This window comes from Hyperolius riggenbachi, chromosome 3 (assembly GCF_040937935.1).
Source record: "Hyperolius riggenbachi isolate aHypRig1 chromosome 3, aHypRig1.pri, whole genome shotgun sequence".
Taxonomy (NCBI): domain Eukaryota; kingdom Metazoa; phylum Chordata; class Amphibia; order Anura; family Hyperoliidae; genus Hyperolius; species Hyperolius riggenbachi.
In genome coordinates, this window is record NC_090648.1 from 219,043,164 (window position 1) to 219,056,311 (window position 13,148).

The following is a 13,148-nucleotide window of genomic DNA, read 5'->3' on the forward strand; positions in this document are numbered from 1 at the left end:
GGGACAGGTGCTATGGAGGAGGCAAGGGAGCGGCGAGACTGGCATTTCAAAGGTAAACAGCTGGCTGTCGACACGCTGTCGCTTGCTCGGCTGATTTATGGGGGCATAGCAGAACGCAGAGGGGGGCTGCGGGGAAGCTGTATAGCAACAGAGGCTGGGCAGGATATGCAGACCCAGCCTCTGTCTGCTATTAGGATTCTTAGAACCCACCTCAGGTTCTCTTTAAAATGGGCTTGTAAGTGACAAGTGTGCCATATATTTTTTGTGCTCTTTGATCTTACCATGCTGAACCGTGAGGTTCCCAAGGACCCAGGCACACCCAACAGAATTCTGCCTTGCAGTTTTGGTTCCGGCATACCATGTGATTGCATCCTCCATCTTTCTCTATGGTTACATGACACTTGGGACATTCCTGAATGCATGTTGACCGAAGAGATGAAGAGAATAAAATGTAAATATTAAACATTTAAAATAATGTTTAAACATTTAATCTTAATTCCAGACTGAATGGGATGGGAATAAAATGTGAGAAGCCTACCTTTGTATTAGCTGCAATCCAGTTCGACGTCTCACTGTCATCATCACACTTTTTGATCCATTTTTTAAGCCACTGCAAGAAAAAAAATTGTTTTATTCAGGTAATTATATTTTACATTTATCAGCTCAAACTGTCCCAATAATATTATCTGCAGTGAATAGTTCAAACAAATAATTCCCCGTTCCTGTTCTGTACTCCCCGCCATTACTAATGGGAAAATAAAATATCTAAAAATCAAGTCAGTCTTTCTCAAAAAGTATATTTATGGTAATTGGTCATATGGTGCCATAACTAGGGCCCTGATAAAGCAGACTCACCACTGAAACATGTTGGCAACCATGGCTATATGTCTGTCACTGGAAGTGGACCTTGCATGAGAAATCTGAGACAACAGTGTTCTTTTACTACTACCTGCAAACCACCTTACACAGTCACTGGAGAATGCCCAATACAGTATATCAGTGTCAGTTGGATGCGCTTTTTAAATGGTACCTTTTTTTTTTTTTTTTTTTTTTTTTTTTTTTAGGGTGGAAAAAACTAAATTTACCAGAATGCGGAATTTTCTACATTGACTGACAGGACTACTACATTTCACGAGTCAATGGCCTCAATTCACTAAGATCATGCTAGAGATAATAAAGCAAGAGAAAACGTACCTCCACACGTGAGAGAGTTATCTTACCTCTTCATTCCTTAAGTTACCTCCTCTGTAGTTAATTTATCTCCTCTGTAGTTATTTTCACATGCAGTTAATTAACAGCCTGTCTTTAACGCTGGAGTTATTTTAAGGATTGGAGAGTTAATTTAAAGACAGAAGAGTTAACTTTAGGCTTGCCTGAGGTAAAATGTTTCCTGAATACTACATGCCTTATCACCATGGTAACAACTCTAGAAGAGTTATTAAAGACAGGAGATAAGCTTAGTGAATTGAGGCCAATATCTTTTCACATCTCCTGATCATATTCATCGCTCTCCTCACAGGATTGTCCCATTCCATCCGACTTGCACATGAATTTGATCACCAACTGCATTAAATGAGTATCCAATTAAGCCCTAAAATAAGCGCTCCCCAAAACGTCACTACTCAGATAGTCAAAGCGAGATATGGCTTGCTGCATGTAGATAATGGCCTCAATTCATAAAAAGCAGTGCGATGAAAAAATCTTGTCGGGAAAATACCGCACTCGGTATTTTCCCGGTCTCTGTGCTAATTCATAAAGATTTCCCCAGCTGCCCTTGGAGGTCGGTAAATTACCGCAGCCCATTGAGCGGTAGAGTAGAGCAGTGTCTCGAATCTCTCTTTGCCCTGCAGAAATGAATCACACAGACGGCTCTCTCCACTGATGACCCAGACAGATGAGTCACACAGTCTTTCCCTGCTTGCTCAAATGATTCACACAGAGGGCTCTCTGGCTCTCTCCACTGATGACTCAAACAGACTTCAGCTCTCTGCACTTTTGCATTCATCAGAGCTGTCCGTAACTTGTTATCGCCTCACTAGAGGTGTCGGTAACTACCGCCAGGCTTACCGCTTGCTTACTGCTTTATGAATTGGCATTTGCTGACAATTTACTGACGTGTTGTCGGTAACTGCAGCCAAGTCGGTAATTTATCTCCCTGGTCGGTAATGTCAGCTTTTCATGCGGTAACAGCCTTTATGAATTGACATTTTGCTAAGTGGTTGGTAAAGTCTGCGGTTTTCAGCATTACCGCATGAGGTAATGCTTTATGAATCGAGGCCAATGTCACATTAAACATCCATATTAATTAAATCCTTCAAAAGACATGCGCTTCCAATCCCACCATAAATACAGTTCAATATTGCACACAGTCCAAGTACGGTATATGCCTTCTATCAGTCACCAGATCCCAGAACCATACACGAGTCACTGTCCAACTGCTGTAAGGATGGCTTCCATCAATCAGTGCCTCACGGTGTAGATAGGATAAAAACAAAAACAAGATATCATAGCATAGTCTGCAGTAACAACTTTGTATCAGTGTTTAGATCCCCATCCACTAAGCAGAAGAGTCCATGCGAGTCACCCAGGGCACGCTCGGTGTGAACCCACCACCTCTTGGTAGTTCGCTCACCTGGAGTGGTAGCTGCCCAGACCCACAGACAGCACCACTGATAGAAGGCATATACTTGGACTGTGTGCAATATAGAACTGTATTTATGGTGGGATTGAAAGTGCATGTCTTTTGAAGGATTGAATAAGTATTGCCTGTGTCTGTCGCATTTCATCTGCCTTGCACATGAATTTGACCAGCAACTGCATCTGAATATTGCCGTTGTATGCAACATTCCATCTGTTGCAATCTGCCTTTGGCCCAGTGCACACCAAAAACCTCTATCAGATCCGCAAAACGCTAGAGGTTTTGAAGCAGATTTCAGAGCGATTTCAGAGCGATTCTAAGCAACATGCCTAGCGTATTTTCGAGCGTTTGTGTAGCAGATTTCAAATATTGGTACAGTACAGCTGTTACTGAACAACCTCATTTGTTTCACACCTATTAAGATGGCCACTTCCATAGCTTTCCACCCAACGTATGTTAATGTCATAGCTGTATGTTAATCCAAGTTTCATAGATTTGCACTTAATAGATATAAGGTGACACTAGTGTTTAAATTAGGACAATGTAATACAAATGAACAGAGTTACCCTTTAACATTGGCCTCAGATTCTTCTATTGCTGAAAATGAGTAGTCAAGAGCAAAATACTGTGTGTGAATTTTATCTTTCAGGAAATTCCACAGATATGCTGTGCCTGGCAGTGTGTAGGATGTCTCCTTTCTCACGAACTGAAATCTAAGGAGCATCCTTGAGAAATTGGACTACGTGCAAGAAATAACACCAGGTGCTAAGCCATGAGAAAACTCCTCCCTGCTGTGCAATAAAGAAAAAACTCTTGGTGTCATGCATTCATTATTGGACTACTAAAGCTCATCATGACTACGTAATTTGTAGTATAAGAATCAGTACACAGCGGAAGTGCCTTCAGAAGCCTTACCTGCCTGAATCTTTTTTTACTAGGCTAACCAGGTTTCTCCATGTATACATGTGAAGCTTCTGAATAAAGCCATACATTGCTTTCCTTATCTCCTGACGTATTTTTGAAATCTTGGTGTATTGATAAGTAAGTGATTTCCACACGTCCCAATCAATTCCTTTCTGAAAAGAATCAATTCAAAAGGAATCGATTCCTACCATACACTGCACATCAATTTCCAATCGATTCCAGCAGGGAATCTATTGAAAATTGATTAAACTACAGAGTTACACTGTTCGATGCAGTGCAAAGCTATAGGCCATCGATCTGCCAATGCTCTTGCCCCGCCCCCGACTGTGATAGGGATTACATTCTGAGCTCCTAGAGGAGCTACTGTACGTACACTGTGAAGCACTGCAGAAGATATTGGCGCTATACAAATCCTAAATACTAGTAATCTTACCTAAATCAACATTTCTTGGTTTAGAGTGGAAACTTATACATGGTTCACAATTTTTCACATGCCTTACAAGGAATTTATATAATCATTATGCTGGATCCACACGGTGCGTTCGCGCACTCGATTTCCCGCTCGATTCCCGTCGATTCGTTTATTTCCAACATGTCCGATTTGGATTTCGATGGATCGTTAGGTCGATTCGCATACAAAGTATGCCAAATCGACCTAAAGATCCATCGAAATCCAAATCTGACATGTTGGAAATAAACGAATCGACGGGAATCGAGCGGGAAATCGAGTGCGCGAACGCACCGTGTGGATCCAGCATAACACATTAACTGAGATCGAGTGCCCTTACTGAAAATGTGTTCACATTACATTCTGGGGACTCTCACACTATACAGTTATTGGTACATAAAGAGCATACGGTCAGATCATAAGATGTTCCCAGCCATAGAGAAGATTCATTTCCTGACGCCCACATTCACTCACCTTACATTTAACTGGATCGTGCCAATTTTCTCCACAATTGAAGCTGTAATAAAATAAAGATGAACATACTTGAAACTATATTAAAATACAAATAGAACCAAAGTAGTATGCTATAATGATAATTAGCTTAAAGTGGACCTGAACTCTTGCACAGGACAGAAGGAAAACGTAGAGAAATGCATCCTGAATGTATTTAGAGAGTTTAGCCTGTTTAATTCCCCCTCATTTGTGTCTAATCACTAGTTGTAATTTGATCCCTCCCCTGTTTCACATGACTGCCTATGGCAGATAAGCCCATTTGCAGGCACAGGCTGTAAACAATAGGTCTGCTTCCATGAATCAGGAAGTAGAAACTGTGCAAATTTATTTTAGGATGTGTATCAGCTGTAACAAATACATGTTTTTTGTTTAAAGATTATTATGCTGTTGTGTATCTTTTAGAATGGAGAGGAGTTTATTTATTTATTTAAGTATTTATATAGCGCCGACATATTACGCAGCGCTGTACAGAGTATATTGTCTTGTCACTAACTGTCCCTCAGAGGGGCTCACAATCTAGTCCCTACCATAGTCATATGTATGTATTGTGTGTAGTGCATGTATGGTCTAGGGCCAATTTTCTTGGGGGAGCCAATTAACTTATCTGTATGTTTTTGGGATGTGGGAGGAAACCGGAGTGCCCAGAGGAAACCCACACAGACACGGGGAGAACATACAAACTCCTTGCAGATGTTGACCTGGCTGGGATACGAACCGGGGACCCAGCGCTTGCAAGGCGAGAGCACTAACCACTACGCCACCGTGCTGCCCCCAGTTCTGAGTTCAGGTCCACTTTAAATACATGAATTCATTTTCTGGACCTTTAAATACTGTACAAGTGAAAATGTACTGTAAATGTCCTCCAAAAATGTACATTTTAATTTGTAGCCAGTGACATACTAAAACTACCTCAAGTTCAAATCTCACTTCATCTGTAACTAGACATGGACAATGAGATGCAAATAATTTTGAGTTATGCAAACTAAAGCAATTTGGAACTGGACCAAATTCTTCAGCTACTTCATTCCACTGATTCACTTCCAAGCTGCATACATTTGTACAAAATTATAAGAAAATTTGCATTATCTCAATATAAATGAGCTTTTCTGTATCCACAGCTACCAAGAATTTCAAGAAAGTGCGACATAGCTTTCACCCATCCAACCAAAATAATAGTAACAAGACACCAAAGCCATATCATTGAAAACTTTTTGCATTAACAGTTCCTGTGGTAACAACTGCGACGGGTGGAAGCTGCTGCATCTCATCGAAATCCCTTTCCAAAGACGTTTAAGGCAACATTTCACTCTAAAATGTGCACACTTGGCCTCTGAGGAAGCAGGTTAATGTTTCATGTCCGTTTCGGACATTAGGCCACGCACCCCTGGCACACACCACTATGCCAATTAAGCATCCTCTAATCCTGGTATGTCACATGTGCTTTGTTTGCCAATTGTCACTTTGTCTTAATACACTTATTAATTTTGTCTCTACCTATGAAACCAGCACATGATATTGTGGCGATAAATAAAGATTGCACTTTTCAGTGCCAGACATCCTCCTGATTTACTATGCATGCTTACTTTCTACTGGTCTAGAGCACTTCAAATGACAACTGCTCAAGAGGTCATCAGCTTGTCAAGACCCATTGAAACAGCTCCACTGCAAGTTTCTGAGTGCCTGTCCCATATACTATTTTGTTCACACTTATGCTAGCTGTAGATAACTGGGGAGGAAGCAATAATCAGGATATTGGGGTTTATTTTTGTTTCCCCTCCTAAACTAAAGATGCACTCCACATCCCCCCTTATCTTAATCTTTAAGGATCAAGTCTTTGTTAAATGGACTGTTGGGATCCTTATCCAAGTCACAAATACAAGCTGAACACTACCATCCCTTAGGGCCCGTTCTCACCTGAGCGGGAATCGCGCGATTCCCGCTCACGGCAAACCGCTAGCGGTTCTGCAAGAACCGCTACACAATGTAGCGAGTGGCAGTGTTGTCACTGCCGCGGTTGCGGTTAGCGATAACCGCAACCGCGCTGCATGCAGCGGTTTGCCGGCGACGAGCGTTCCGCGATCGTGATTAGCGTGCATAGCACGCTAATCGCGATCGCTCCAAAACCACCGCAGTGTCCAGTGATTTTTCCGCGCTAATCGCGGGAAAATCACTCCCGCAAAACACCGCCGGCGTTCTGCGATTTTAAGGGTGAACGGGCCCTTAGGGCTCTTTCACATCTGAGATGGCATTGGTGAAAGGTCAACCCATACGTTTTGATGAATGTGTTTTCGTGCATGTTTTGTGTGTACAGCAGGAGGATGATGAGGCGAGCCCATGACAGCCAGGTGCTCACCAAATTAGCCAGGTGAAGTACCTGGCTAAAAGAGCCTCAGGAAAACACTGGCATGACTTTGGGGACTCTCAAGCAATGCAGGCACTATATTTTTCCCTGTGCATGTGAATTGGACTATTGATTTCAATAGGCTTGAACTCCACTTCTAAATTTGCATGCGGGAAAACGCACATTTGCTCAAGTGGCAACATAAACCATGCTTCTCTGCCACAGTGACAAACTGGGGGAGGCAAGCCAAAGTCCTCTTCAATGTCTCGCTTGATGTACATCCACATCGATAAACGTGTGTGTAAACATAAACACACATTCTTTATTATCACAGCAGAGACTTCTTATCCCCACCCATATCTGGGGAGAAAACTGAAGGGGTGCCATCATTTCTGACCAACTCTATGTGGAAATGTGAAACCAAACCCAGCAAAAAGATTTTGGCATGGTAACGCATCATTTTTGATTAAATATTACATTTCAATGATTGCACCTACTCACCAAAATTGACGACCACATTTACAGCGCACAGGTTTGGCGTCAGGATACTGAACTTTAACAACGTGATGGCAGTCTGGAGCAGGACACCACTTCAGAAGTCTGTTACACTGCACAAGACAAATAATTAGTAGATGTTGAGCAATGATTAGGAACCACATTCACATAGCGCCATAGAACGCCAAAAATGTACCTACATGCTAAAACTGGAAACCAGGGGCCATATGCAATTCACTTTTACCAGAGTTTTCTACTAGGTGATATTTTTACAGCTTGTAAATAAAATGCCTTTTAAAACCACCAGCATGCAAATAAATCCTCCTAATAATTTTGACAGTACTTTTTCACTTACGTTTTGGTACTTTTCCATAGCAAAGTGCTAAAAAGTTATTTTAAATCGAAGATGAAAAATTATCTCCTAGGAGAAAACTGAGGAGAAAAAGTTAATTGCATATGGGCCCAGATGTGAACACTATTAGTAATTCATGATTATTGATAAGTTTAATGTACATTTGAAGTTCTGCATATTCATGTACTGAAAATTTACATGTTAATCAAAGTCTTTGGGCATCGTTTCCATTAATACAAATTTTGTCCGAATCGTGTCTAATGATTCTCGATGGTCCCACATGTGAAATGCAAAATTTGCATACGTTTTACAAAGGAAGCAAAGGAGGAAGAAGTTCTTGTATGTGCAATCCAAATTCAGAATTCTCACATGTAAAACGCAAGCCTAACATGGAAATAGGCCCTTAAGGTTTGGCATACTCACAATAAAGGCATCCCATCCAGATTTATTCTAGTTACCTTCACTTACACTACAAATTGGGCGTTTGTGAACCCTACCATTTTGTAGTTTCAAGGAAAATCTGAGGTGACTTGATTGTGGCTGAACTAATTCTGATGCAACAGCCTTAAAAGTAAAAAGTGAGTGTGAGAGTGTGTGTGAGAGAGTGTGAGAGAGTGTGAGAGAGTGTGTGAGAGTGTGTGAGAGTGTGTGTGAGAGTGTGTGTGAGAGTGTGTGTGAGAGTGTGTGTGAGAGTGTGTGTGAGAGTGTGTTATATGTACTCTCAATAACGTGGAGATGTCCATCCTAGCAGTAATTGCCACTAGCAGCAGCAAAACTCATTGGTATCACTGCATACCTGATAGCAAGAAAAAAAAAAAAAAGGTATATAGTTAAAAATGTTCTTCTTGGAGGTTACTTAAAATTGTTTTATCTACATAAGATAAACAGTTCTGGGGTAAAAGAAACAGTATGCAACTAACTAGTAACTGAGAAAAGGGTGGTTAAGTGCCCTTTCAGCATTGCATTTTATCCTGCTGAAACAGCCTTTGCTGTGGTACTTCTCAGTTTCCTATGACTGTCAGCTTTTTATCTTAGCTGTAGTGGAACTGCGAGGTTCTACATTGATGAGGAGGATGAACATCCCACTATACAGTACCGATATGTTGACAATCACATACAGTGCCTTGCAAAAGTTCTTACCCCCTTGGCATTTTTCAAATGTTGTTGCTTCACAACCTGCAAGTTAAACTGCAGTGTTCTCCCTAGGGCTAATTAGGTGGGCGGGCCGCCCGGCTGATTTGAAGCCCCGCCCGCCTGTTAAGTGCTTGCCTGGTGCTTCTAAAATCCAGCGCTGTAAACGTTATTAAACTTCACATAGGAGCGCTCCGTTGCCTGCTTTCAATCAGCGCCAGCCTCGCACAATAGCAAAGGCTGACGCTGTAAACTGCAGGAGCGCTCCTCTGCCTGTCAGCTCAAGTGTTCTGGTGAGACAGGGATTGGCTGGGCGGGTTGTAAGAGGCGGGAATCCTGCTCCGGTTCTCCCTCCTGCCCTCCAGTAATGATGGAGCCTCTCTTGTATCTTGTAATAAAAAGAGAGAGCAGGGAATGGGATGCTGGAGCCTAATCAAGCAAGGGACGGACTGGGAAGGGGGAGATTTCCCCTGTCCGCATCCCCTGGTATGTAAATGCCTTTCTACAGCTGCTCGTTTTTTGCCCGGCACCTCACTTAATAACCCCGCCCCCGGCACAGTACTAATTATGATGTGCGGGAAGATCTTGGGTGTAACTGCCCAATCATTATTAGCTTCTGCCGAAGGTGATTCTTCCCCTGCAGATATGCAGGCTAGACACAGCCAGGCAGTGAATCGAGCAGGGGGTGGAGAAGCAGCCAGCAGGACAGCACAGGCATCACTCAGTGAGTCCGTTCTCAATGACCTGTGCGCTTCCTGCTGGTTTATGGCCAGCCACAGTCCTCCCTCAACTTTCAGTCTCCCTTCTGGACAGGAGATCTGACAAAAGTCACTCTTTCCCCTGTAATAAAGGTGGCTGAGAAGAGCCAGGCTGAGGAGCTGTTGTTTAATTGCCTTCAGCCTAGTCAGGGATGAGATCAGGTTACATGTCTTTTACACAAACAGCTTGTGCAAATCTTGCAAGGAAGAAGCAGGATGGCTTCCAGATTTGTTTAGAACTCTTCATGTAAATGTCAGTGAATAAACTACCGGTATGTGCATTGGTGGTGTGAAATATCTGCTCATAATTATTGCAATTCACATGGCTGTAAATTCACCTGGGTGTTATGCCTGCAGCTGGTATTCTCATAATCATATCTATAGCCCCAGCACACTATCTGCAATACCCTAGGACAGGCCCCCTCCCCCTGCAGGAATAACATCCATGTGAGTTAGCAGCCATTAGAATTGCAATAATTATGAGTAGTGTTGTCCGGATCATGAACGATTCGGATCTTTGATCCGAATCTATTTTGTGAGTCGAATCATCCGAATCATCAAAATGAGTGATCGTGACAGAGGCGCTGAGCTACACTTGCACAACTTCTAAGCTACTCCTTTCTTGTATTTTGCCTGAGGAGGCGGGCTTGAGACCCGTGAAACGCGTTGCAATTGTGTATCTCTGAGTACAGATTAAATTTTTTTTGCATATTGACCACAGTGGTTGTGTCTGATAATTGGGGAGGTAAGTCCACCCTTACCCCCTTGTTTTATTGTTTTTAAACACGGTTCTTTTTTTATCCTGCTGGCGCCTCTGTTGTTATTATCCTCTATTGGATATAAGTCTGGACTTTGACTAGGCCCTTTTAACACATTCAAATAACCAATCGAGAGTCGATTTAGCAGTATATTTCGGGTCATTGTCCTGCTGGAAGGTGAACCTCTATTACAGTCTCAAACCTCTGGCAGACACAGATTTTGCTCAAGAATATATCCGTATTTAGCAACATCCATCTTTCCCTCGACTCATTACAGTTTCCCAGCCCCCTCTGCTGAAAAACATCCCCAACAGCATGATGATGCCAACACATCTCACTGTGGGGATGGTGTTCTTGAGGTGATGGGGTGTGCTGGGTTTGTGCCAAACAGCATTTTCCTTGGTGGCAGAAAAGTTAAATTTTAGCCTCCTCTGAACAGAACACATTTCCTCCACACATTTGGGGAGTCCCCAACATGCCTTTTGACAAACTCAAAACATGCTTTCTTATTTCTGGCCACTCTATAAAAAGACCAGCTCTAAGAAGCGTACAACTTATTGTGGTCCAATGGACAAATAGTCCAGTCTCCGGTGTGGAACTCTGCAACTCCTGCAGGGTTACCTTTGGTCTATGTGCTGCCTCTTTGATTAATGGCCTCCTTGCACAGTGAGTTTTGGTGGGCAGCCCTCTCTTGCAGGTTCAATTAGGCAACATGTTCCTTCAATTTGAAGATGACTGATTTGATGGAGTTGAGAGAGTGTGCACCCAGTTTTACAAACCACAAGGCATGAACTGCATCAGGCAAAACATCCAGATGTAGATGTAATAAAGAGCTTCAGTGTAACATCAAGCTTTCAAAAAACAAGATACAACATTCCTATTGTTTAGACTTCAAAAGAATTATCAATTTTTTTTTAAACCACACACCTACCTAGCTGAGGTAATGTGCACTGAACAGTGGAAAAACACTTACCTCTACAAAGCTATTCGTTATTAAATGCTGATACTTTAATTTCACTTTAGAATCTGTGATCAGGCGCCTGTTAAAGGGGAAAAAAAAGTCAGTAAGCCCATTAAAATCCTGTGCTTTATGTCTTCATGCCCATCTCCAGGCACAATTCTTAATATGTAATCTAAAAGCTCAGCAGTCAGAAAGCCCAAATTTACGGTACCTTTTTGTGTGAAAAGGTGTCTATAGCCAAAAATATGTCTTGAAAATTTGATCATATAACTGGAATCCACAAAGTACAGAGGACTGAATTTGAGTCACTAAGTGGAGCTGCTGTTCAGATTGTAAGAAGGATGGCACAGATTAAAGCTAATCACCCACTTGTAGATTGTTCAGCAAAAATTGATCAAAATATCGACTGAATATGCTGCAACATAGATTCTATGAGCATGATCGAATCTGCTGGTAATCTAACTGCAAAATCGTGCAACTTTTTGCCAGGTATTTTAAAAGTGATATAACAGCAGATTAAGGGGGTTTTACATAGACATAGACAAGTTCTGCAACTGACTGCTACAAATATTTAGGGAAAAAAATTGTGCCTGGAGTGGGGTGTAAATTGACGGAACAAACTGTTTAAGTATCAACACTAAATTTACCATATAAACCTTTGGCATATTGGCTGCTACTTTAATATGCACAGACAAGGATTGCATACTTGCTCAAATCCAGCCAAATTATTTTTAATATTTGATACTGTAAAAAAAAAAAGTTAATATCCGACTTGCTGTACCGACATGAAGTAGGACCATCTTACAATCAAGTTTTCATACCACTAGTTTATAGATAGATAGCGCTCCGCTTCTAGTTGTACATCACACTCCTCAATAGTAGATGAATAGAAGGAATCCCCTTACGGAATACACTCGCCCCTCAGGTGTGACCACTGCTAGATTGGTCAATTAGCGCCTGTTGTTCCCCTCGGCCGACTGCCCGATCTTTGGTTGTAGTATCCTCACTGCATGGAGTCCCCAGTTCCGCTGCTCTTTATGTCAATATTCCTCAGATAAAATAAAGCCTCACATAGCGTGACTCCGTAAATTAAAATCTTCAATTTATTATAAATGGGTACTCACAAACATGTAAATGGTACAGGGCTTAGAGTATTGACGGGCTCTCCCCCGTGCCTCTTCGGATAGGCTCGCCGGTGAGTTCCGTCAACGCCGCTGTGGTCCTTCCTGATCGTCCTGTTAGCTCCTTCCTACGCGTTTCGTCACATACGCGTGACTCATCAGGGGTGTGTCAAGCCCCCTGGACGTCAGGAGTATTTATATATTTCCAGGGGTTTTCCCCTTCTCCGTGCGCTGTTTGTGCGCAGTTCTCCGGTGACGCGCATTTCCTGATACACGGGAAGACGTCCTGCGTTCCATCCACAGTGGATGGAACGCAGGACGTCTTCCTGTGTATCAGGAAATGTGCGTCACTGGAGAACTGCGCACAAACAGCGCACGGAGAAGGGGAAAACCCCTGGAAATATATAAATACTCCTGACGTCCTGGGGGGTTGACACGCCCCTGATGAGTCACGCGTATGCGACGAAACGCATAGGGAAGAGCTAACAGGATGACGTCCTGCGTTCCATCCACAGGAAGTGGATGGAACGCAGGACGTCTTCCTGGGTATCAGGAAATGCGCGTCACCGGAGAACAGCGCACAGAGAAGGGGAAAACCCCTGGAAATATATAAATACTCCTGACGCCCTGGGGGCTTGACACGTCCCTGATAAGTCACGCGTATGTGACGAAACGCGTAGGGAGGAACAAACAGGACAATCAGGAAGG

The 13,148-nt window shown here is 42.6% G+C and overlaps 1 protein-coding gene across 1 annotated transcript in view; it reads right to left on the reverse strand.

Annotated features, from left to right (window-relative positions):
- The window catches only part of ARIH1 (ariadne RBR E3 ubiquitin protein ligase 1), an 81,658-nt gene that overhangs the window by 21,409 nt on the left and 47,101 nt on the right, over positions 1 to 13,148 (reverse strand). The window contains exons 6-10 of the mRNA XM_068275756.1: positions 11,332 to 11,398; positions 7,366 to 7,472; positions 4,485 to 4,527; positions 539 to 610; positions 282 to 412 (exon numbers count right to left, since the gene is read on the reverse strand). Of these exons, the coding sequence (XP_068131857.1) occupies positions 282 to 412; positions 539 to 610; positions 4,485 to 4,527; positions 7,366 to 7,472; positions 11,332 to 11,398 (420 nt within the window). The remainder of the gene's footprint in view (positions 1 to 281; positions 413 to 538; positions 611 to 4,484; positions 4,528 to 7,365; positions 7,473 to 11,331; positions 11,399 to 13,148) is intronic.